Source organism: Phasianus colchicus, chromosome 1, assembly GCF_987193195.1.
Source record: "Phasianus colchicus chromosome 1, bPhaCol1.hap1.1, whole genome shotgun sequence".
In the NCBI taxonomy this organism is placed as follows: Eukaryota; Metazoa; Chordata; class Aves; order Galliformes; family Phasianidae; genus Phasianus; species Phasianus colchicus.
The window spans coordinates 77,459,162-77,486,178 of record NC_143436.1 but is presented as its reverse complement, the minus strand read 5'-3'; the positions used below and the strand labels follow the sequence as shown (position 1 = coordinate 77,486,178).

At 42.8% G+C, this 27,017-nt stretch overlaps 1 protein-coding gene across 1 annotated transcript in view; it reads right to left on the bottom strand.

The window, feature by feature from the left end:
- Positions 1 to 27,017, bottom strand: part of LOC149919753 (protein mono-ADP-ribosyltransferase PARP11-like) — a 60,205-nt gene that overhangs the window by 31,208 nt on the left and 1,980 nt on the right. The window contains exon 2 of the mRNA XM_090148215.1: positions 6,947 to 7,020. Coding sequence (XP_090004341.1) covers positions 6,947 to 6,970 — 24 coding nt within the window. The 5' untranslated portion in view covers positions 6,971 to 7,020. The remainder of the gene's footprint in view (positions 1 to 6,946; positions 7,021 to 27,017) is intronic.

The window sequence follows — 27,017 nt, the reverse complement described above, 5'->3', positions numbered from 1 at the left end:
CAGAAGGGGTAGAACCACCCTGGGCTCATATAGGGTCCAGTCTCTGAAGGGAGAAGAGAGACTTTTGGATTTAGGCTGGCTTCTGTGAAGGAGTGCTGCATAACCTGTGGGTGACCTTCACCAATTGGGTGACTTCAACTCTTCTTTCTGTATATGACTGTTGGCCTACCTGCAAATACTTTGCCTGGTATCGCTGAATACCTGCCAGAAGCAGTTTCACTTTTTCATGGGCAGAATAATCCACACGATAACTGAGTTGTGGTCCCGCAGTAATCTTGCCAAATGTCACATGAGGCATCGAAAAACACGGTTCGTCAATAGTACCTTTAAATCCATAGGTGTTACAGAAAGCTTTTTGCTCCTTTTGTACTGATGCTGCAAATTTTGGGAGGCAAAAATACTTATGTGAAACCTCCCAGAATTAATTTAAGATTGAATTTATACCCAAACATGAATATATATATATTTTTTTTCATGAAGAAGATATAAAAAATTTTCACAAAATCTCTATGGAATGTGACTAACTTATGCAATTTTATCACCATGTTCACCAGGGGTTTCACAGGTGGAAGTCAAAGCCGTAAGTGATGTTTCAGAATTCCATAATCTATTTTCTTTCTCTTAATTTTAGTTATTTAAAATTTCAGTTCACATGGATGATTCCTCAAGTTCCATCAGTCATTATATACCTTTCATTAATTGGCTATTGTATGCACATACTGTTCTGCAAGTTGTGGTATGTGCTGTTAGGATGATCAGTCAAAAGTATGCCACTTGAACATCTTGTAAGGGACTTTATTTATTTATTTTTGTATGTCTACTTTTCTCTCTTTTTGTTCATGTTAATTGATTTTATTAAAGAAATTTGAGATTCCTTTTCAGAGCTAGGTTTTTTTGTTTTTTTGTTTTGTCTTGTCCTTCAGACTCTCTCTTCTTCAGTCACCATCCCAATTGCTGTGACCTTGGTGCAGCCAATTAAAAATAGACATTTTCAAAAGGCTTTTATTCTTCTAAGCTTTATATTCTTCTGAGCTTTAGTGGCGAATTAAATTAAAGAGGTGGATGCTAAAAGATTGTGGAATGTATCATTAAGGGTGTCTAATTTGCACCTCTTTTTTCTTCCTTGCACAGATTTCAGATCAGGATTTGTGAGTAAATGAATTAGCAGCATCCCAAAATACTCAGTGACAGTGATGATGGAAGGAAGGAATGCCATTCAGAGGGACCTTGACAGGCTTGAAAGGTGGGCCCGGGTAAACATAATGAGGTTCAACATGGCAAAGTGCAGAGTTTTGCACTTGGGCCGGAGGAATCCCAGGCATCCATACAGACTGGAAGGAGCGGTTCTTGAGAGCAGCCCTGCAGAGAAGGACCCCGGGGTCCTGTTGGATGAAAAACCTAACATGAGCCAGCAGTGTGCCCTTGCAGCTCTGAAAGCAAATGGTATCCTGGCTTCATCAGAAGAGGGGTGGCCAGCAGTGAAAGGGAGGTGATTGTTCCCCTCTGCTTTACTCTTGTGAGACCCCATCTTGAGTACTGTGTCCAGATCTGGAGCCCCCAGTACAAGAAAGACAGAGTTGGGGAGAGTCCAGAGGAGAGTCACAAAGATAGAGTGGAGCATCTCCCTGAACAAGCACCTCCCTCAGCTGAGGGAGCTGGGCTTGTTCAGCCTGGAGAAAAGAAGGCTGCGGGGTGACCTCATTGCAGCCTTTCAGTACCTAAAGGGAGCCTACAAGTAGGAAGGGAATCAACTCTTTGAAAGGGTAGATAACAGCAGAACAAGGGGAAATGGTTTTAAGTTGAGGGAGGGAAGATTTAGGTTGGATGTTAGGGGGAAGTTCTTTACAGAGAGAGTGGTGAGGTGCTGGAACAGGCTGCCCAGAGTGGTTGTTGATACCCCATCCCTAGAGGTGTTCAAGGCCAGATTGGATGGGGCCCTGGGCAGCCTGGTCTAGTATTAAATGGGGAGGTTGGAGATTCATGATCCTTGAGGCCATTCTGTGATTCTGTGATCCGGGCCAGTCCTATGCCCCCAAAAGAAGCAAAGAGGAACAGAACTGGGGAAGAGGATACAGGACCTGCTGTACTAGGAAAAGCACATCAGTTCTTTCAAATTTGTGATGTGGTAGACAGCACTCACAGGACATGCAGGTGAAGCAAAACTGACTATTTGAAATGTAGTAAGAGAAACTGCCAATGCCCTTAATGAATTGAAATTTTAATTAAAATTTGCAATACCCTACTGATAACTTAAAGAGATGCATAGGATTTAAATTACTCTGTTTGAACTCTTATGTACTGTTCTTTGATTCTGTGATAAACCTTGCATTTGTTCCCACAGAAAAAGCCAGAAATAATGGAAAGTTGAAGTATGCACTGTTTAAAAAAATCGCCTCAGGACTTCCATTATTTTGGGAATGCTGAACGTCCACCAAATTCATAACTTTGCAATTTGCCTCCATATCGTGAATGTCCATTAATTTTGCCTTTCTGTTTATTGTTTTTCTTTTTTTTTTTCAGCAAAATTTTGTAAATAAAGTTTTTCACTGAGGTTCTGCCTATCAAACAGTGGTAAACTCTCTGCTGAATAACACATATATGAAGGAAATACAGAGGAACAGACTTCAAGCATTACTCAGAGTTCTTTATTATCTAACCAAAGTGTTCTTAAAATAGTCATAGAATTCGAGGGCCCGAATGCAGATTTACTGAAGTTTATGAAAAGAAGTAACCATTTAACAAAATCTTTTGGAATCACTGTAGAAATGATAAGGAGACTTGAACCACAATGTGGTAGAAAGCAGGAATGTACTCATGCTTGACATGCAAAATGTAGTTTAATTGTGCAAATACATTTTTACTAATCAATGAAATTGAATTGGGGAATAGGAGTAAAATAAATTCAGTGCAACTATTACCAACTGAAGCATCACCCAAAATAAAGTTTAGAAACCTTCCATATTCTCAGAAACAAAAGTGTTTGCATATATGTAAATGTAAGACTTTCATTGGCTATGTTGGAAAAACAAACCTCTCAGTAAACTGCTCTGATTAGTACCTGTGAAGACCTTTTAATCCAGTTGTATGTGGCTGAGTTCTGTGAGGACCTGTGCTAATACTGCAAGATAAGAGTGTAGGTGCTTGCCATAGGGCTTACTAATACATATTATCTCACGGAAATAACTAAATGCAAAGTAAGAACTATTTCCTGGGTTATTGTTTTATTGTCTTTCCAAAACGGAATGACACATATGTACACCTACTGGAATACCATTACTTATATGAAAAGATTTAATTTCTGTTTTGGCAAGGCATATAAAACATTTGTTTCTGTTTGATTCTAGGCTTTATGCTTGGACTGTAGATAAATGTATACTTGTGGGTTCTAAAAGAGATGCTGCAAAAGATACCGCAGAAGAAGGATTGCAAAGAAGAGATAAACTCATTTTTTTAGAATCATAGAATCCTCAGGGTTGGAAGGGACCTTTAAAGATCATCTAGTCCAACTCCCTTGCAACGAACAGAGACATGCACAGCTAGAATAGGTTGCCTAGAGTCTGATCCAGCCTTTCCTTGAAAGTTTCCAGGAACCGGGCATCACACCACATCTCTGGGCATCCTGTCCCAATGCCTCACCAGTCTCACTGTAAAAGACTTTTTCCTTATATCCAGCCTAAATCTTTGAGCTTGTTCTAACACCACAGACCCTGCTAAAGAGTCTGTCCCTTCTTTCCTGTAGCTCCCCATTAGATATTGAAAGGCCACTATCAGGTCACATCAGAGCCTTCTCTTCTTCAGGCTGAACAGTCCCAGCTCTTTCAGCCTATCCTTGCAGGAGAAGTGTCCCATCTCCTGGATCATTTTTGTGGCATCCAGCATTCCAATGGGTCTATGTCTCTCCTATACTGAGGACTCACATCTAGACACAGTACTCCAGAGGTGAGGCCACATCAGCACAGAGTAGAGAGGCAGGATCCCTCTACCTGCTAGCCACGCTTCCTCTGATGCCACTCAGGATATGGTTGGCTTTCTGGTTTGGGAGAGCACATTGCTGTCTCATGTCCAGCTTCTCATCCACCACTAGTCCCATGTTTTTTTTGGCAGGGCAGTGCTTAATCCTTTCACCCCCCTGCTTGCATTGGTAGTGAGGGTTGGATTTGTTGAATATCATGAGCTTTTTACTCTTTTTAAAAATGGGTGTGATGGTACCTTTTTGCTTCCCTTATTCCCCTCCTACCAAACCAAACATTTGAGGGCTGCGTGGCAGAGAAGACCAAGGCAAAGAAGTACCTCTACCTTCTCCTTGTCTGTTGTTACCAGCTTGCCTGTGTCACTCACTAGGGGGGGTACGCCCTCCTGAACTTTCCTCAACTTTCTAGTTGAGGTACCTGTAAAAGCTTTTTTGTTCTTCTTGGCACCCTTTGCCAAGTTTAATTCAAGCTGGGCCTTGGCTTCCCTGACCTCGTCCCTACACAGTCTAGCAGCTTCCTTACACTCTTCTCACAATACCTGTCCCTGCTTCCACTGCCTGTGCATTTTCTTCTCATTCTTCAGTTTGACCAGCAGGTCCTGATTCTGCCACACCAGTCTCTTGCCTTCCTTTCTGACTTGCTACGCCTGGGGATGGAGAGCTCTTTGCACCCTGAGGAGAGCTTCCTTAAAGATCTGCTAGCTCTGCTCTGCTCCCTTGCCCGTAAGAGTTTCCCAGGGTGTTTTGTTGCCTAACTCTCTGAAGAGCTGGAAGTTAGCTTTCCTAAATTTTGGTGTCCTAATTTTACTCTTTGCCTGTCTCCTATCCCTCCGGAGCATGAACTCAACCATAGCATGATCACTACAGCCAAGGCAGCCCCCAGTCCTGATATCACCAGTCAGTTCATTTGCACTGGTGAGCAACAGGTCCAGTATTACATCCCCTCCTGGTGAGGCCTTCTATTCCTTGACTTAGGAAGTTATCCTCAATGCATTCCAGGAGCCTCCTGGATTGCCTACAGCCTCGCCATGCTACTTTTCCAGTGGATGTGGGTGGTGGAAGTCCCCCAGCAGGACAAGCGTTTGCGATCATGACGCCTCCTGTAGCCAGAGGTAGAAGGCCTCATCAACAGGCTCTGCTTGATCTGGTGGCCTGTAGGAGACATTGATCACAAGGCTCCCTTTGCTGCCTCGGTCTCTAACTGGCAACCATAGGCTTTCGACTTGCTCATGACTATATGTTAGGGACAACTCAGTTCCCTTTCTGATGTAGATAGCAATACCCGCCACCCCTCCTTCCTCACCTGTCCTTTCTGAACAGCTTGTAGCCATCAATAGCCACTCCAGTCATGGGAATCATGGTTTTCTAGTAGCACTGTAGCTTCCAGCTCCTCCTGTTTGTTTCCCAAGTTTTGTGCATTATTGTGAAGGCACTTCAACTGGGCAGCTGGTCTTGTCACCTCCCTAAAAGATAATTCCTTTATTCCTTTCAAGTATTTCCCTTTCAATCTTTCAAGATTTTCCCCACTGCCTTCTCCTCTTGCCTCAGCAGTCACTGCCTCATCATCATAGGATTTCGTATGTGCTGCAGTGCTGCCAGCACCTCTCAAAGCAGCGGGTCCTTCAAAGCCCCTGCTAGCACCCTGTCCTTCTAATCTAGCTATGCCATCCCAAACCTTATCATGGAAAGGCTCATTATCCCCCCATCCCCCAGTTTTACCATTTGTTGTTTTATATATCTGACAATCTGTGTGTGTACATGTCTGATTCATTTAAATACAGAAATAAGAATGCTTAAAACACCTGAGATGATATTTCTGTATGTTTGCTTTTGAGATAAAAAAGGCTTATGAACAAGATGTCTTTGCAAACAAAATTATTTGCACAGAGCCTTGTGAACAAGATGCCCTTACTCTCAAACTTGTGCAGAAGATTGCAAATTTCTTTCTACTTCTACTGTTTGTGCACTCTCACCAAATAAGGTTTTATTTATAAGACAACTTGAACGTACAGACTTTAGACTTACTGCTGAAGCCTAATAGGCTAATTAATATTAACTTCTCCATGGGGGGCATGAAGTTGGAGTTAATTACACGTGCAATGCATGATATGAAGGGGGATCACATACAAGGGGAAACATGTATTAAGCGGACCAAGAATTCCGAACCTCTAGGTGTTTCAGCCAATAATGAAAGGAGGAGAGACCAAATGGGTGGAAGACAGGGATAACAAGAGGGTGTGCTCTTCCATACCTTGAGAGATTCTACTGGAAAACACCCCCAGTCAACTCTCTCTTTATTCAAATAAAGGAAGCTAAAGACCCTTCTGTCTCTTTTGGGGATAAAGACTGTTGAGCAAGTGTATTTGAGCAAAATATTCCCAACACTTCCATTTCCTGCTGATTCAATTAAATATAAAATTAAAAATACAACCTTTTGAAGATACTGAGATTGATAATATTTCCTCCAATATCTTAATAAATCTGAAGTGAATTAGCTGAAATAAACGTAATTACACTGATTCATATCCATTTGACTTTACAGTGATAGAGCGATAGTGCAAAAAATTATACCTTGCTTACAACAGCTGAGATAATTTGGAGCCTGCAACAGCTTTCTTAGTGTGGTGTATTCCTTGTATATCAGCAGTGGATTAATAGAAATGAATTTGCCCTGCAAATTTAGTGTAATTTGGTTCAGAATTTTCATTCTGCAATAGAGTAGTCCAGCTGCAATTGAAAAAGCATTTATTATCTGTCAGGGGTGGCTTATTTGGACCAGGTTTTTCCTTACCACCTTCCCCTCACTCCCCCGATTCTGATAAAAGTACACAGTGAACCAAATACAGTAGAAATTGAAAGTGAAGGGAACAGGAAGGGGAGAGAAGAGGAGGTAATTTTAATCTCAGTCTGTCAATCTGGTTTGCAGCAAGACACACAAGCAATTATACTGGAGCAGCAGATGGGTCTGAGTCTTACCTGTAGAAGATAGCCAGCTCTCATAAAGCACTTCTCCAACAGGTCCCCCAGATCTGCTACTAGGAGCACAGTTTCTATTTTTAATAAGAGTAAAAAAAGTAATTAGTTTGGAATATCTCATCCCTTTCCAGTGCAATGGAGGCTGCAAGAATTTTACAGAAGAAGCTAATTTTTAAAGCTTGCATTTAGGTCTAAGTGATTAAAATCTCAAGTGTGGGAACGTAAGAAAAAACTGCACGGAGCAGCAGCTGCGGAGCAAGATAAGCAGCATGAGAACCAAGGACACCTTCAGAAGAAGAAAGAATATCTCACAGCTCTGATTGGCTAAGCACCTGTGTGAACGGTTAAAGAATGTTTTTGCAGAATGCTCTGTTACCATGTATAAATAGAGTAGTGCTTAACAATAAAGCAGACTAATAGCTTTTAACCACACTGGTGTGCTGTTATGTCTCTAGCACGTCCTGAGAGTCCAGAGACTTCCCCATGTGGGAATCAAATGTTGTTTCTGCATTAGAATTGGACAATATTTTTTATTTCATGATCTCCGTTGTCATAGTTCTTTTTGGGAATCTTTTTACTTAACTTGGGGAAGATCTCTGATAGTTTACATCGCTTATCCTCTAGACAAACCTTCCCAGGAATGCACGCTCTGTATATAGGTGTATATATGTATATTTTGTCACACACATTGCAATAAGATCCTGCAGGAGATCAAACCAGAGAACAAGGCATGGCATGCCCGAGGAAGCGCCTGAAGAGACATCTGAAGGCCTGGCATCATCGCCCCCCCGCCCCCCCCCCCCCCCCCGGTGCTCTTTGTTTAACGAAGACTTCGGAGACAATCACCATATGAATAGGAACAGACATCTTGGAGACAACAGGACTAACACCAGATAACAAACAAACAATTCATTAATAAATATAAAACCTCCTGATAAGATTGTGAATCTGGAGTACCCAGCCAGTGGGGAAACAGGGGAGAGGGGGGAGGCAAAGGGGAGAAGACAGGGTATAAAGACGGTCATCTTGTGTCCATAGGCGCGCTCCTGCTTGCGGGACGCCCGCCATTGCAATCGCGAATAAAATCTGCTTTATCAGAGATACCGTCCTGACAAAAATTATTTGGATGTTTCCAACACCCACATTTGGCGCCTGAACAGGGAACTTCGTGGGAAGATTCGGGGAAGTGGACAACGGCAGGACAGTCGCGACAGAGGTTGGCACCGTTGCGGTAGCTGGATTAGGCGCCGATGTAAGTGTTGCGGTTAGCTGGAAGCGGAGTCGCGAGCCGCCCTCTGTATCCACGATGGAGTGGGAAGCTGCGGAGAAACTGCCGTTAAATATTCTCTCTAAGAGAGGGGAGCAGTCATCTCCTAAAGGCATGGCCGAGACCCTGGTGCATTGGGCTCGGAAGAAGGGACATTTGTCAGAAGTGGCTCTGATATTCAGCGTCGACGAATGGTGTGATATTGGGGACTGCATGTGGGAATCAGTCATTGATGGTGGAAAGGAAGAAAAACTACTGCGGCTCCTTGACCCCTTGTGGAGGTCTATTATTAACTCTTTGAAAGCTATGCAAGCCGGGCGACAGGCAGCCGCTGCAGCTATGCAGGCACTGGCCGGTACAACTAATTTGGCTTCAGAGTTTGACGTGCCTATTCGGGGTATCACACAGCCTGTGCGTTCCTCGGCGGGTCAAGTAAAAGCATCGGTAGAGGCAGCAGCTCCTGATCTTTCAAATGACACTGCTACCGAGTCATCTGCAGTACTGTAGCAGGAAAAAGGGGCTATATCTGACGTCACCCCTGATAGACACTGCCAGGAGCAGCCTCCTGCAGAATCAGGGAGCGTCGGTGAGGGTGAGGGATTAGAAAAACTGGATTGCAAGGTTAAAATATTAACAGAGCGATTATGTAATCTGGAAATCTGTACATGGCAAAAAGAGATACGGGGCCTGACCGAGGCTCTCAACTAGTGCCTTCTACGGGTCCTGACCTACCAATAGTGCCTTTTGCTCCACTGACTCATCTGGCAGTGCCGCCCGACTGAACTACGGAGAGCTTGTTTCGCGCGCGCCCGCACCATTCTGCGGGACAGGGGATGAGCGGTCGGGATCTGTGCGGAGTTCACTGGCGAGGGAGCAGCCGGTAAATCTTGTAGCGTTACAGTTAGTTAACGTTTCAGAATCAGCCTGTATTTACCTTACCATTAGTTACTTTTCTCAAATGGTAAAGCAAAAATGTCCCTAAATTTCTGAAAACTAGATTCTCTTTCTATGGAGAGTTTTGGGACAAAATTGGCGCAAAACTCCAGGAGGTTTTTATTACTATGACAGCACGGCTGCTAAACTTTTATCTGTTTGGAACCAAATAATGGAAGGGCTTAAACAAATTCGACAAGGAAGAATTTCTTCCGATTATTCCCCATCGCCCTCCCTTCCATCCCCGCCGCTACCCCTCGGTGCAGAAAGCAGCCCTGGTCCGCATTCGATCCGCAGCTCCGACCCCACCCCTGACCGCGGGGAAGAGAAATCGCGACTCTCCCCCTCTCCCGCCCCCATCGCTGCTCCCCTCGGCTCCGCCCCTGGCGCTCATCCCGCTCCCACCCTCCGCCCCACCCCCGTTGCTCGGGGTGACGCTGCTTTCCTCCACCCCGCCTACGTCCCCTCACGCTGCGTCTCTGCAGCCTGCGTGTAACTTAGAGCCAATAACGGACCTGCTTGTATTTCTAAAGGCATTCGAACTTTCCTCCAAGAATAGGGTGTTAGACATATTACAGGCATTCCTCATTCTCCCACTGGACAAGCTATCATTGAGCATACTCATCTAACATTGAAATCCATTCTTAATAAACAAAAAATGGGGAATATGGGAGACACACCACAAGAAAGACTGTAAGTGTTTTGCTTTCTCTGTGCCATCTGTCAATAAAGCGGAGCCAGCCTCTTGGTATGAATGGGTTGTACTGCCTCAAGGCATGAAGAATTCTCCAATTATGTGTCAGCTATTCGTAGCCACACCTTGCAGCCTATTTGTAAAGCAAACCCTCATATGATCATTTATTATTACATGGATGGCATATTGTGCTGTCAGGAACAGCCTTTTGATAATAGCTGGGAAATGTAATTAATCTCCCATCTCTCTCAATTTGGCCTTACAGTGGCACCGGAGAAAGTGCAACGCACCTTTCCTATGTTAAATCTGGGTTGGAAATTATCGGATGCTATGATATTGAGTAAGGAAAGGACAAGATAAGGATTAACTCTTGTTCAGGAATGTAGGTAAGCAGGATATGTGGTCAGATAAGAAAAGCACATCTGGAAACTCTGTTGCAACATTACACAAGGAATGGGTCAGGATTGGATTACTTCTGTCAGAGACAATGTGTCTTCTTCCATGCAAAGGAGACCCCCACTGCTCATGGCAGGACTATGCTGATAAGGCAGGAATGTAATGAATATGCATGTGAATTCCACTGATTGTGTATATCTGTACCAAGCTTCTTCCTTACGGTGTGCAAGTTGGGAGGAGCTATCCTCCGTGCACCCAGCTTGGCGCCAAATGCTGAATAAAACATACCTGCTTTATAACCTAACTCTGGGTTATAGAGTTTGATTCCGCGAGTCAATATGCCCTCAGACTGTAGAATTGAAAATTGACATTTCCACACTCACTGACTTACAAACTCTTTTAGGTCACTTACAATGGCTACGGCCATCGGTTCCCATTTCCAGTGTTCAATTAGAACTGTTGTAGTTAAGAGGGAGATGTGCTAATGATGTGATCGTACTGACGCCTGAGGCTAAGCAGGCTCTAATTCAGATTACCGCCCAAATTCAATCAGCAGCTAGCCATTGTCATCAACATCTCCCTTGTCTTGTATGTCCAGGAGAAGCATGCTGTCGCAGTCATTTGTCAATGAAAACAAAAACAAACAAACAAACAAAAAAACCACACTTCTCCTCAAAACAGGCCTACTAAACAATCTTCTACTTCTCCTTCTGTTTTTTTTTGGTTTTTTTTTTTGCTGAAATGGTTGTTTCCCCCTGCTCAGCCTCGGTTGTCCTTGATGACTTGTATCAATATAGTAGCTGAACTGATTCACATAGGCAGAGAGAGAGTTCTCTGCATAGCGGGGCGAGAACCTGATGATATTATTTTACCTTTTACCTTGCTGTGGGCATAGTGGGTGTACTATCACTCCCGCTCCTTACAGTTCGCTTTAGAAGGGTACCCTGGTCATTTTCACATAGAATGCCCAGATCAATGAGTAGTGCAGTTCCTGGAAAAACTGACTGGATTGGAATACCTCAGTATTCGAAACGACCGGTGGATGGTCACACAGTATATACTGACGCTGGATGCTGGAGCCACAAAACTGTCTGTGTGTGGTGGGACAATAGCTGGAAGCATCAGTTTGTGCCAACGGAGCTGCGAGACAAACTATGGAACTAAAAGCAATTTTATGGGCATTTACTGCGTGGCCAAATGAACCTCTAAATGTTGTAACTGATTCCCTCTACGCGGCTGGCATATGTCAAAGAATTGAGGATGCCCACATTAGAGACAACAAGAATGTGTGCCTTATCTCTGTTTTTACATCTTAAACACACATTACGGCAAAGTAAGGAACCATATTGTGTCATCCACATTTGCAGCCACCTAAGCACCCTTGGTTTAGGGAAGGGTAATGCTGTTGCTGATAAATTGGTTATGGTGACTCCTGTTAATCTGTTTGATGCTGCTCATAGCTCTCATGAGATGTTTCATCAAAATGCCTGTGGTTTACATAGACAGTTTAATATTGGTGTGAATGATGCAAGGTTGATAGCTCAAACATGTCCACAGTGCAGTTACCATAACGGTGGCCTTGGGCTGGGGACTAAGCCCCGAGGATTGAAAGCACTGGCAGTGTGGCAAATGGATGTTACCAATATTGCAGAGTTTTGGTTGACTGCGATGTGTTCTTGTTGCTATTGACACTTACTCTGGATTTATATGGGCTTCTCCTTTAGTGGGTGAATCTGCTAGATGTGTCATTAAACATTGGATTGTATGTTTTGCTATCTTGGGAGTTCCAAAACAAATTAAAACAGATACTGGGCCAGCCTATAAGTTGCAGTCAGTACAATCCTTTTTGCAAAAGTGGGGGGTTCAACATAAGTTCAGGATCCCACATACAGGTCAGGCTATTATAGAGCGCGCGCATGCTACGCTAAAAACACAACTAAACCAAATGAGAGATATACGTGATGTGCCAGATTGCCTCATGAGCGCTCTTTTCTCCCTTAACTTCCTTTTTGTAAGAGGAGGCTCATCAGTACCTGCTATAACTTTGCATCATTCAGGCACTAGTATGAGAATACTATCTGAGTCTGCAAAAATATCTTACAAAGATCCACTGACTGGAGATTGGAAGGGCCCAAGTACTATCATACTTGTAGAAAGAGGTTATTTTTGTCTTTCCACATATGATGGCCCTATTTTGATTCCTGCTTGCAGTGTTCGCCCTTGGTGCAGAAGCATTACCTGAACCGCACCAAATCAACTTGTGGCAAAATATGTGGGTCACCTGGACTAAATCAACAGGCTGGACTGACTTCTGCTTAGCACTTGCTTCTGCCACTGATCCCTTCCAAACTTGTTTTATAGGGATGCTGTTTCTCAATGATTCTGACTTTTCTGCTTACTCCACAGTTGCAATGTATTGGATACCCCGGTGATTGTTTTTTCAAGCTTCTCAGGAGTCTCTATACCCTGGGTCTCACAGGAGTTAAATCTTCTTGGAACTCAAAAGATCGGTAGCACATCTAAGGGATGGAAGAAAACATGTTTTATGTTTGGAAAATACCAGGGGGTATTGGGGGTCCATGTTACATTGGTAAATTCACTATAATCTCTTTCACTTTCCAGGACATGCGTGACATCCACTCTAAACGTAGTGCACGGGTAGCGTTAGCTGTCCTTATACCAGGGGCTGTTGCTGGGAATAGGTATTATAACTATTAGTATAGTTATCCATATTGTAAAATGCTTACTTAACAAAATGTCCACTACTGTCTTGCTTGCGCAAAAGGAAAAAGGGGGAATGGTTGTGTGTACTCCCATTGCAGCTCACGGAACCCACAAAAAGAACAGTGTCAGGATGTGAAACGATGAGAAAGACTGAAACCAAGCTTGAAACGAGCATGAATTCATAATGATTGGGATTGTGTGCTTCTTATTATTTGGTTTTGCTTTGTAACTTGTATTGCAAGTAGCAGAGTAGTAATCGTTGTTGTGTGGTTTTTATTTTTTTTATTTTTTTTAGTAATAGACTGAATGTGAATTAACAGGATTTAATGTTACCAATGCTGAAATCTATGGAGATAGCTATTTTAATGTATTAGTAGCGCTAAGACAAAAACTGGAAAGGAATCCCAAGCAAAGGGATGACCCTGTATTATAGAATGATTAACTCTCTTTCATCCCACTATTCAGGAATTTAAAATATGATCATGCAGCACCTGAGACAAAGGCACATGCTAGGAGTGTTAACCTTGATAGTTTATTCTGCAAGCAGATGTTACATTTGGCCTCTGTATCATGCACTGGCCATGTGGATGGAGTGTACAAATGGAAAATACCCTTCGGACGCTGAGAAGAATAAAAGAAAGAGAGAATCTGTGGTGAGTGAGAGAGGAAAAGTGCACCTTGAAGCAGGGGACACCCTGCTGGCACTGCCTGTTGCATTCACCACTTTTTTTCTGCAGGTTGTTGTTTCTCGAGGGTCAGTAAGTAATAATGCCCCTAGTTCCATCTGGCATGCAAAGTTCCTCAACTATTTTCTATTATCCCAAAGGCATAATCATGAGCACTCTAAAAGCATCTGTTGTACAAATCTTATTGATTTTTCAAAATCAATGTATCAGAATATATAAAAGTTGAAGACTTCTTTCAAAGCAGTTAGAGATTAGCACAGAATGGGGCCCTCGGGGATTTATTTCCAGGTTGCAGAAAGGTGGGCTGCAGACCAAACACGTGTTTGTTCTTTTTAGTAGGTTAACAGTATTTCTTGTTGTGATGTTATGTTTGCCTTGTCTCCTTTCTCACACTTATAGTATTGTCAATCGAGGCCTTGATTGAGTTATGATGATTGTATTATTAATATAATTAGTGTTATTATTTTATAGTATGGTAGAAGTTTGCTAATAAATAAAAAAGGGGGAAATGTGGGAACGTAAGAAAAAACTGCACGGAGCAGCAGCTGCGGAGCAAGATAAGTGGCATGAGAACCAAGAACATCTCACGGCTCTGATTGGCTAAGCACCTGCGTGAATGGTTAAAGAGTGTTTTGCAGAATGCTCTGTTACCATGTATAGAGTAGTGCTTAACAATAAAGCAGACTAATAGCTTTTAGCCACATTGGTGCGCTGTTATGTCTCTAGCGCGTCCTGAGAGTCCATAGACTTCCCCACACTGAAGTTTTGGGGAGATGGATGTGTTTATATGAGAAACTGATGAGGTGTATCTTTCTGAAGCTCTGTGCTTCAGAAGCTCTCCTGCTTTCCTTTCACAGGATCACCTTGGAATTCCATTTGGTGATCTTCCCTTCAACTCATACAGGTTTATAATCTGTACCTTAAACTTTTCTTTGCAGCCAGGGGAGTCTTGCTTAAAGCACACAACTAACAATTCCTTATTGTCTACTTATTCTCTGGTTTGATCAATCTCGTGCAGGATATTCTTGCAATGTGTATGACAAAATATACACATATACACCCATATACTGAATGTGCATTCCTGGGGAAGGTTCATCTAGAGATGCAAACTATCAAAGACCCCTCCTCTACCCCTCAAGTAAAGTAGAAAGACTCCTAAAAAGAACAATGGCAGTAGAGACCGTGAAATAAAAAGTTATTATCTAATTCTAATTAGAAACATTTGATTCCCACGGTTCCCCCTCCCACAATTCCCCCTCCCGCTCCCTTTCCCACCCCCCGGTGCTCTTTGTTTAATGAAGGCTTTGAAGAAAATCACCATATCAATATGACAAGAACATCTTGGAGACAGCAGGATGGCTACTGACAGATAATACACCAATTAACAAATATAAACTTGGATAAGATTGTGAATCTGGAGTATGCAGCCAATGGGGAAACAGGAGAGGGGGACAGGCAAAGAGGGAAACAAGGTACAAAAAGCTGTCATTGTGTCCTTAAGGGTGCTTCTGCTTGAGGGACGCCCGCCATTGCAATTGCAAATAAAATTTGCTTTTATCAGAGATATCGTCCTGACAAAAATTATTTGGATATTTCCAACAGTGATTATGTGGAAGTGATTTAATGAAATTTTATCTTTGGTGTGAGCTTGTTACATTGAAGGAATAGACAAGCATGAAACTAAATGGGGTTTGGACTGCAGCTTTCTTAGCTTTATTTTCTTTACGTACTTAGATATTTTAAAGAAGTCTCAATAAGAAATCTGTACTTCTTCTGACTAAGTCTCTGTCCTTGAGGGTGATAATCCTGCACTTAGAGTGTGATGACCCTGTACTTTGCAGGTGATAACTGCCTAATGAACTTATCTCTCTAGTGCACAGGGTACTTTCACACACTGCTCACCGGCCCTGCACAACCTATCCCCACAAACTGCCAGCCACATCTGTTTGCAGTATTCCTGGGTCATAGAATCATAGAATCACAGAATCACTCAGGTTGGAAAAGACCTCAAAGATCATTGATTTCAACCATGACCTAATCAAACTACCCTAACTAACAACCCTCCACTAAATCATGTCCCTGAGCACCACATCCAAACGGCTTTTAAACACAACCAGGAATGGTGAATCAACCACCTCTCTGAGAAGCCTATTCAAGTGCTTAACAACCCTTTCTGGAAAGAAAAGTTTCCTGATACTCAACCTAAACTTACCCTGGCACAACTTGAGGCCATTTCCCCTAAATTAGGAGAGGACAACCATTGTATAGGAATGTGAGTAAGGAGAGGACAAGATAAGGGTTAGCCATTGTATAGGAATGCAGGTAATCAGGATGTGAGGCCAGATAAGAAAAGAACATCTTGAAACTCTATTGTAAACTTGAAGAAACATTACACAAGGAACAGGTCAAGATTGGATTACTTCTGTTGAAGACAATGAGCCTTCATTCCACCACCACCAGAAGGAGACCCCCACTGCCCACTGCGCATGTGCAAGAGGGAGGGACCATATGCTGATGGGTTCTTAGAAATGTAATGAATATGTATATGAATTCCGGGAAAATCATTGATTATGTATTAGTTCGGCCTATACCTGTACCAAGCTTTTGCCCTACATTGAGCAAGTTAAGTGAATCTATCCCCCTTGCACCCGGTGTCTGTGCAGCACTGAATAAAGCATACCTGCTTTGTAATCTTACTTGGGTTACAGAGCTTGATTCCGCACGTCAATTTGGTGCCCCAGATGGGACAACCTCTGCTTGGCTGCAGGCTGAGAGAGGGGATGCCTTAGGTGCGCCCCGACATTTCTCAGAAGAACCTCCCCTCTCTCATCCGATCACTGTGGGACCAGACAAGGACCATCCATCGGTGGACCAGGTATGTGTATGAAATGAGGGGAACACATAAGCCATATGGAGATGTCCTACACTGGGTATAGCCGTTGCTGCTGCCCCTGGGTTAGTGAGCTCACAAGTTTGGTAGGTTGCCAGCTGGGGTGGGAAGGCTCTGGTGAGCAGCTCCCTGGTGGATCACCCACAAACGGACCTTGTAAGTCGTACGCGGGATAAGGGGACAGGATATAGTGGGTATCCTGTCAAATGGTTATCTGAGTTCTCCTGGTTGTGATAACAGGAGTTATAGGTTGTATAATTGCTATTACCATCTGTTGTAAATGTTTGGTACTGTGTATCTGAATCAATACCATCAGAATGGTACCACCCCTCATCCTGTCACCTGTCACCAGTGAGAAGATATCAACCCCACTCTCTCTGTAAGCACCTTTCTAATATGGAAGAGAGCAATATGGCCTCCTTTCACCCAGACTGAACATCCCCAGTTCCTTCAGTCTCTCCTCATAGGGCATATTCTCCAAGCTCTTCAGAAGCCTTCTTGCCCTTCTTTGGACCTGCTCCAGCAACTCAATGTCCCTTCTGTACTGAGGTGCCCAAAACTGAACACAATACTAGAGGTGAGGCCTCACCAGTGCCAAGTACAGGGGCAGGATGACTTCCCTAGTCCTGCTCACCACTCCATTCCTGATACAAGCCAGGATGCCATTGGCTTTCTTGGCCACCTGGGCACACTGCTGGCACATATTCAGCTGACTGTCCATCAGTACACCAAGGTCCCTTTCCATCAGGCAGCTATGCAGTCACTCCTCCCCAAGCCTGTAGGGTTGCCTGGGGTTGCAGTGACCAAAATGCAGGACCTGACACTTGGCCCTATTGAAACTCATGCAGTTGGCCTTGGCCCATCGATCCAGTCTCTTTCTCTGTAGTGCCCTTCTCCCCTCAAGCGGATCAACACTCTCTCCCAGCTTGGTGTTGTTTGTAAACTTACTAAGGGTGCACTCAATCCCCTCATCAAGATCATTAATAAAGATGTTAAATAAAAGCGGCCCCAGTACCAAGCCCTGGGGGACACCACTCATGACCAGCAGCCAACTGGATTTAACTCCACTGACCACAACTCTTCGGGCCCAGCCAGCCAGCCAGTGTTTCACCCAACAGAGCATACGCCCATCCAAACTGTGGGCAGCCAGTTTCTCTGTGAGAATGTTGTGGGGGATGGTGTCAAAGGCCTTACTGAAGACCAGGTAGACCACATCAACAGCCTTACCCTCATCCACTAAGCGGATCATCTCGTCATAGAATGAAATCAGGTTTGTCAAACAGGCTCTATCGTTCATAAATTCATGCTGACTGGGTCTGATCCCCTGGTTGGCCTTTAATTGGTCCATGATGGCTCCCCAGATTATCCATTCTATGACCTTTCCCAGCACTGAGGTGAGACTGATAGGTCTGTAGCCACCAGGATCATCTTTCCACCCTTTTTGAAGATGGGTGTCACATTTGCCCATCTCCAGTCCACCAGGACATCTCCAGGACTGCCAAAGAATGAGAATGGCTTGGCAACCACATCCAACAACTCCCTGAGCACTCTAAGGTCCAGCCCCATGGACTTGTGAGCATCCAGCTTTCAGAGCAGGTCCAAAACCATCTCATCATTGATCATGCAAGGCCAATTCTGTTACATCCCTATCTACCAACTCAGGGGGCTGTGTTCCCAGGGAGTAACTAGTCTTACTATTAAAGACTGAGGCAAAGAAGGCATTCAATACCTCAGCCTTATCCTGGTCCTTGGTCACCAAGTTGCCCTCAGCATCCAGCAAGGGATGAAGATTCTCCCTAGCCCTCCTCTTGCTGTTGATATAAGAATATTTATTGTTTTCCTTTACCTTAGTGGCCAAGTTCAGTTCTAGCTGGGCTTTAGCTTTTCTAGTTTTCTCCCTGCACAGCTTCACTACATACCTGTAATCATCATAAGTAGTTTGCCCACTCTTCCAGAGACCATAAAATTTCCTTTTGTTCCTGAGACCCAGCCAAACGTCTCTGTTCAGCCATTCCAGTCTCCTTGCCCGTCAGCTTGTCTTCTGTGACTTGGGGATGATCAGCTCCTGCACCTTTAAAATAAATTCCTTAAAGAATTCCCAGCCTTCCTGGGCTCACGCTCTCCAAAACTACCTCCCAAGGGACCCTCTCAACCATGGTCCTAAAGAGGTTAAAGTCTGCCCTCTGGAAGTCCAAGGTGGCAGTTCTGCTGACTCCCCTCCATGGCTCAACAAGGATCGAGAAATCCAGCATCTCGTGATCCCTATGCCCCAGACGGCCTCCAAACTTAACATCCCCCACAAGACATTCTCTGTTAACAAACAGCAGGTCCAGGATTTTGCTTTCCCTCCTTGGCTTCCTCACCAGTCATGTCAAGAAGTTATCTCCCACACACTCTTGGAACCTCCGGGACTGCTGTATTATAAATCCAGCAAATGTCTGGGAAGTTGAAGTCCTCCACAAGAACAAGGGGGAGTGACCTTGAGACCTCACTCAACTGTCAATAAAGTCTTGTCCACCTCTTCATCCTGATTGGGTAGCCTGTAGCAGACTCCCACTCGCTCCACTCCCTACCAGCACGTTTTATACATGTGTTAGGGTTCAGCCACTGTCAACCCCCACCTCTGCCCGCACCACGTCAGTGCTGCCAAATGTCAGGGACGGTGCCCTCCCTTCATAACGGCTTTTTCCGCTGTGTATTACTGCAGATTTACCTCTCTGTGAAGGCTCCCTTGGTTCAAATTTCCTCTGTGCAGCTGATCTGCACAAGTCTGCTAAAATGCTCTATCAACCTGTACGTTTTACTTTTTTTTCCCGATTCTCTTCCCCATATCACTTGTGGGAAAAGTGTGTGAATGACTGTGTGGTGTTTAGCTGACTGCTAGGTTAAACCACAATTCAGGAGTAAGAACACAATCAAGTGTAAATTACGTGGTTTTAGACTCTTTATGCTGGGGTACATCTAGAACTTGTAATTCAACCATTCTCTGCTGATGGATGAAAAGTTATTATGATCCGCTTTTGCACAACACTGACAGGTATTCAGGTACTGATCCACATACTGAGATGTTGTTCTCTTCTAAAAGCATTTCACATCAGCTATTGACTGAATAGATTACCACAGTTTAATTGTTCAATTTTTAGTTTATTTCATCCCCTCATGATTGCATTTCCAGCTTCTAATAAAGTAGATTCATTTCCCTTAAGACAGCTCCACCTTTAGCTCTTAAAAACTGTTAGGTAAATTTAAAAAACATATTCCCACATGAGAAAATGGTATAAGTGATCTGTCTCTTGCACAGTCTTTTGATGCCCATATTTTGAGGTTGTTTTTGTAAGTATTTACTCAACAGTGAGTTAGAAAATGACAGTGTTCACCTGTAAAAATGTCACATTTGTAGCTTGCAGCAGGGGGCCTGCTCTGAAGAGTTGTTGGACTTGATGATCTTTAGAGGTCCCTTCCAGCCCCTACAATTCTGTGATTCTGTGTGGTTAATCTCTTGGGACTTTTGCTCCTTTCCCTGCAAAGAGGGAGCACAAACAAACAAAACACTGAGGGCATGTATTTAAGACTTGTGGATTTTCTACTCAACATCAACAGACTGACCGAACAGTTAACAGTATAAGAGCAAGAAATTAATTTGGCATATCTCCACCCTTTAATCATTATTTATATTATCATTACAGTCCTGTTTGGGCCATTTAGCCTTCAGTTGGGCTATGTCAAACAAAAATACCTGGCATCTGGCCCTCATTATGTATGTTATAAAGGCAAATGCCTTAGTATGTAGAAATCTGTTCTAGTCAATACACCTTCACTTACTCTACTTACTCTCCCCATCCCCTCCTTGTGCTCTCCGTGAGTTATAGTTTGAACTGGAGGAAGGCTGCATTCCTCAGCTCACCCTTTTTACCAAACTGTTGCTAGGAGGGGTGAGTTAATTCCTTTTGCTTTGATATCTTGTTCTACAGCGCCTATATCTCAAATAAAGGCTCTGTTATCGCCTTTGTTTGCTTTACAGGTATTTTCTCTTTTTTTGAGAAAAAAATGTGAAGAAAAACACACAAGTTTAAAACCCAGCAAAAGACTGGGAATGTCCAGTGCAAACAAACAATTGCTGAATACAGTCATTGTTCTCCCTCAAAGTTGGGCATATTAAGCACACTCTGTGCATTATCCTTGTTTTTCACTAAGCAGTTATAGTGTGATAGAAAGGGCAGCAATGACAGCAGAGTAGAAAGAACTCAAGCTACAGTGAGTGAGGATTTGCTCAAACACAACAGCAGTAGGGGGGGGGGAGGGAGAGAGGAAGGAAGGCTCTCCAGAGGGAGATACCCTTGCCTCCGTTGTCAACCCTTACTACCAGGTGCTCAATCACTGTTTCAAGCTGTGACTAAGCATTTCCACTACAGCATCTCTTCTGGATTTTCTCTCTCTCTCTCTCTCTCTCTCTCTCTCTTTTTTTTTTTTTTAATTTATTTTAGGTACGGAAGAATGAGAAAACATTTATGTAGTGTTATAAGATTGGGAGTTGTTTTTCTTATGCCCTTCTTAATTATCACTTGATTTTCATTTTTGAATGTTACTGAATGCTGATCTATTTCTCATGGATCTCTTACTCAGAATAGCAAGATCATGCGTTCCAGTGACTGTCAGCAGCACAGAATCCTTAAGTTTAAGTGAGAAGCAAAGGAATTCTCCTGAACTTACTATAGTCCCCACCTCATTTCTTCACCTAATACAATACTCTGTGCTTTAGATGCTATGCTGGACATTTTCTGTTACCCAGTAGTTCCTTCTGAGTCACATATCTCTCTGTGAACACCAATGAGACTAATGCTCTATCTAAGCCATCTAGTATGAGAGCAAACTGACAGTTCAAAATCATGGAAGCCACCAGAAAGGCCTAGGCAAAAGAATGCTGGGCTCTAGAAGACTAGGTTGGAATGAAAACAGATCAGGATTTCAGGCTTTTATCCTAATAGTATGTTTATGATGCACAAAAGAGAGCTACACCGTTTCCCAAATGCAGTGTATATATATGTAACAGATGAAGCAGTGGTCTAATGGTATTCTATAGCAATTCATTCTGATCAAAGAGCTCCAAGGTCTTTCTTTTCTGTGTAAGATGGGAAGTCATGGCATAGTACAAGACATATGATGTAACAATCTGAATTTCAATTGTTTTAAGCCATGGGGTAGATCTATGAAGAAATACTGGAAAATTTCCTTTGGGGGAAAAGAATTTGTGTTTTGTTCGTTTGTTTGTATCAGGCTATAAGACCTGATAAGAAAAACCACACAAAATATTTTTTGCTAAGATTATTGTAAGACTGCTTAAAATTTGTTATTCCCACAGCATTTACAAAACTATAGGAATACTCTCTACAAAAAACAAACAAACAAAAAACAAACAAACAAAAAACTTCAAGTTTGTTAAAAGTAACAACAAAGCAAAACAGGATTATTCAATTATTACTTAATAATGTGAGTGGATATATGTAAAAGTTGTTTGTGACTGTCTGCTTAGCAATGGAGCTCTCATCATCATGCTCTTTGTGAAAGGGCTGTTTTCTCCCCAACTATGGGACTGTAGATAACTTGACAATATGTCAAGTGATATTGTGTTTGCTCAAAAGGTTGGTTGTTTATCCAGAATCAATTTTGTTTTAAAATTTTAGTTCTGCTGACTATGTTATAATCATAAGCTTAAAGCATTTTGTATAGAAAATGGAATCTCTTCCGTGTGTGGATTGTAATATTAAATCTACATTGAATTAATTTGTTTTAGCCTTGCAAATAGGTCATTTATTTCGGTCTGCAAATCATCAATTATTTGAAGTTTTAATTCTCAGATGTTCCAGTTCTCCCATTTCAGATCTACATCAAACAAACAAACAAAAAAGTATTCTAATAAATGGTATGCTTTAATCTGCAGTTTACCATTATTTAAAAATAAAGCAAGATACTACAGCTTTACTTTTCGTAAGGGAATTAAATGTATTTTTAGATAAGTAAGATTATTTTCATAACCACTCTCTGTAAAACCAAAATTTGGCATGCAGGAAGAGAAACAAGTAAGGAAAAACCAAAGAATTTGTTCACGGGAATTTTGGCTAAGTACTTGAAAAACCGTTATCATTCACCAGAGAACATTATTTGGTTGTTTATTTTTCTCAGTGTCTGCTGAATATATTTGGAAGAAAAATACTCTGTTTTTAAATGATCATAAAATCACAGAATAGCTTAGGTTGGATCTCAAAGACCATCAAGTTTCAGCCTCCCTGCTGTGGGCAGTGTTGCCAACCTCTAGTCAGCCTGCCAGAAAACTATCAAGCCTGGCCTTGAATCCCTCCAGGGACAAGGCATCAGCAACTTCTCTGGGCAGCCTGTTCCAGAGCCTCACCACCCTCCAAGTGAAGAATTTCTTCCCAGTGTCTAACCTAAGCCTTTCCTCTTTCAGTTTAAATCCATCCCCCTTATCATTATCATTATACATCTGTGTAAAAAGTCAGTCCTCCTCCTCCTTGTAAGCTCCTTTCAAAACTGGAAGATTGCAATGAGAAAGCTAAACAGTCTTTCTAACCAAGCTAAACAATCCCAACTGTCAAAGAGGAGGAATGTTTGTCCAGGGCTGATGGGCAGGGCAACATGGTCGATCTTTGCTCCCTCCCCTTGTGTTTGCTCCCCCACTTCCCTCCCTTATGTTCGCTCCCCCACTTCCCTGCCGTGTGGCTTGTTTGTTTTCATGTTTCCTCACGCAGGCGGGGAATTTGCACGGGTATGATTGGGGGTTAGCGAGTGCACAGCGGCCAATGAGATTCGCCAGTGCGAGTGACGTGGATGGAAATCACCAGAAGGCGCCGGGGGATGGGGGGGGTACGGAGGAAAACTGCTTGCTTCGGCCCGCACCGCCGCCAGGAGGCAGAATAAGACCCCCTAGTAACAACCGGATCATGCGCAGAGTACACCACAATAGGACATAAAAGGACCGCGTGCTAACCCAAACCTTGCGGCAGTTGGTGGAACGCAGAGTCCCCTGTCGCCCAGCGCTGCATTGCCTCTTTGTTCTTTATTCATTATAATTAATAAATTTAATAATTGGCTTCTTGACGTTTGGTCTATTATTCAATTGATAACACCAACTTCCTCCACCTTTCATTGCTGAAGTGGTGCTCCAGCCCTCTGACTGTCCTCATGGTCCTCCTCTGGATCCACTCCAACAGCTCCGTATCCCTCTTGTACTAGGGGTCCCAGGCACAGACACAATGTTCCAGATGAGGCTTCACAAGGGCAGGGTAGAGGGGGACAATCACCTCCCTCTGCCTGCTAGCCACCTCTCTTTTGATGCAGCCCGGGATACCAATGGTCTTCCAGGCTGAAAGAGCACACTGCTGGCTAATTTCCAGCTTTTCATCCATCAGAACCCCCAAATCCTTCTCAATAGGGCTTTTCTCTATGAATTCATCTCCCAGTCTGTACTCGTATCTAGGATTGCCCTAACCCAAGTGCAACACCTTGCACTTTGCCTGATTCAACCTCATTAGTTTCTCATGGGCCCACTATTCAAATCTTTTCAGGTCCCACCGGCTGGCACCCCTTTGTTCTATTGTATTGACTGTACTACTTAGCTTAGTGTCATCAGCAAACTTGCTGAGGGTACACTCAATCTCATGGTCCCAGTCATTGTCTGGACAAATGTCGGACCCCTGGGGAACACCACTCTTGACCAGCCTCCACCTTGAACATAGAGTCATTGACAAAAACCCTCTGGCTGTGACCATCAATCCAATTCTTGATGAAGAGCAGTCCAGCCTTCAAATCTGTCTCTCTCCAATTTAGAGGAAAGGATATAGCGTCGAAAGCCATGCACAACTCCAAGTAGAAGACATCAGTTGCCCAAATCTTTACATTAAAATTTTAAGATGTTGTGTTCTGCTTTGTTTTTAACAGTTCGGCCATGCAATTAAAATGGTTTGAAAATGAAAGAAAACACTACAAATACAATTTGTATTAACATGGTAACTTAGGAGCCTGAATTTAATTCATTTCTGATGATAAAGCATTTTGTTTATTTTTTTCCCACTGCCCCTTACCTGTTAGATTTGTGGAATCTTCTTCGAATAACAGTGATGGGATAGTTACCATCACATGGGATAGAAGAGAAATCTATCTCCTCTAATTCTGTTTAGTTTAAGTGTCTAACAAGGCACCCAAATAAACATGCAGCTTCTGTGATTTCCTTCAATCATGCATGAACAAGTGTTACTATGGATATTTTGGAATAAAAGTGATTGCTGTCATTCCCCACTTAATCTGTCCTTTCCAAATCTGGGCTAATTTAAATAAGCTTTGTTTCAGGACTAGTAATGTCCTGAAGCCTCCATTTTTGTTACTAGGATGATGCAGACATTTATTGCAGTCTGAAAAATGTCAATTTATAATATCTTATAATCTCTCTCTCTCTTTGTTTTTTTTCTTTTTTTTCTTTTCTGTTTTGCAAGAGTGACTTGAAGGAGCTTTGGCTACAGCTGAATTGACACCTCTGTCAAGCTGTGCATGCTCATTTTTTTTTTTTTAATACTGTTCCGAAGCATTAAAAAAGGGGTGGCCATCAGGGAGAGGGAGGTGGTTGTCCCCTTCTACTCAGCTCTTGTGAGGCCCCATCTGCAGTACTGTGTTCGGGCCTTAGGCCACGAGTACAGGAAGGATGTGGAGCTCTTGGAGCAGGTCTCGAAGAGGACCAAGATGATTGGAGGGCTGGAGCCCCTCTCCTATGAGGAAAGGTTGAGGGAACTGGGCTTGTTTAGCTTGGAGAAGAGAAGGTTCTGGGGAGACCTCATTGCAGCCTTCCAGTACTTGAAGGGAGCATATAAACAGGAAGGGGAAGGGCTGTTTATGAGGATGGATAGTGATAGGACAAGCGGAAATGGTTTTAAACTGAGACAGGGGAGGTTTAGGTTAGATATTAGGAGGAAGCTTTTCACACAGAGGGTTGTGCCCCATCCCTGGAGGCATTCAAGGCCAGGCTGGATGTGGCTCTGGGCAGCCTAGTTTGGAGGTTGGTGCCCCTGCACATAGCATGGGGGTTGAAACTAGGTGATCACTGTGGTCCTTTTCAACCCAGGCCATTCTATGATTCTATGATTATTATACTGATCTCAGGCTCCTAGTTCTTGGCATTAAACTTTCTGTTTACTAAACTTTCACAATGATTTAGTTTATAATCCTTTGTGATCTCAAGGGAGAATAGACCCAGTCTAATCTTCTTTCTTCTTAATAGAGATAAATAAGTCTACTTGTGTCATACAGAAAGTGGTTTCTGAAAGTGTCTAAGAATTTGCAGCAACAACTGCAGATTCAGCCAGGTAGTGCATTTTTCCAATGGGAGCCTCTGAAGAAGAGGCTGCAGTTAACAAAAGCAGGAATGTGATTGGAGGAACCATAATGGAAATTAAAGTAAGACTTTATGTCCAAAGTATCTGCCTGAGATGCAACTCTTATTCACCTGCCCTTTCAATATGGAATACAAGACACTGTGTTTATAGCTACTGTCTTCTACATTGGTGTTAAATTGTACAAAAGCCATGTATGCTGCTTCACCTGGCTATAATTTATATGAAGGCCACTCAAAAGACATATCTAGGGAAGATGTTTTCAGACTGCAATGTAATCTTAGGAGATCTACTGTAATTTAGTGTTCTTTCATTTTTTTCATTTTTTTGCACTTTGTTGCAGCACACTATAAAGTATCTCCTTTTAGTATGCAGCTTTGATTATTAAGGTAGGTTATTTTTTTTTAGCTGACTTGATCAATCTCAGTGAAAAAAAACTGCCTCGCATGTTGTGACCTGAGCTGAAGACCTCTGGTATCTTTGAATCTTACTACTATTGAGGTGCATATGTGATGATACAAGGGACAAGTTATTTCAGATCATGTAGTACATTCCTTTAGCTATTACTTTAAGAGCTATAAATGTGATCCCATGATACTGGCCATAAGTTAACTTGTCTTATTTCCCAGTGTGCACAAACTAATAACTCAGGGATTTTCAACAGAGCTGAAAAAAAAGGAAGAATCTCTCTATGGATTTCCTAGAATTTACAGCAGTTAATAATTATTTTCATATTAAGGAGGACAGCGGCTTGGGTTTTTTCCTCTATATATTTCTGCATCTTTCTGTCATGCTTCATTCTACCAATGCTATTGGTAGAAAACTTTTGCAAGACAAGGCTCCAATGTCTTCTGGAAAGGACTACCAAGCAATGAATCCAGTTCTGATGCCTTTCTGGAGTTAGCAGTCTCAGGGATTATGTATGTCAATTACCTGGCAGATGTTGCACCTTGTGCCTTGCATGCCTTTGCCCCTTAGCTGCCTTGACTTATGGGGCAGATGTGAATTTAAATTTCTACCAGTATGTTAATTGTCTAAGTGCACATTGCTGTCAGGAAGATTAAAATGATAGTATAGTGATATAAA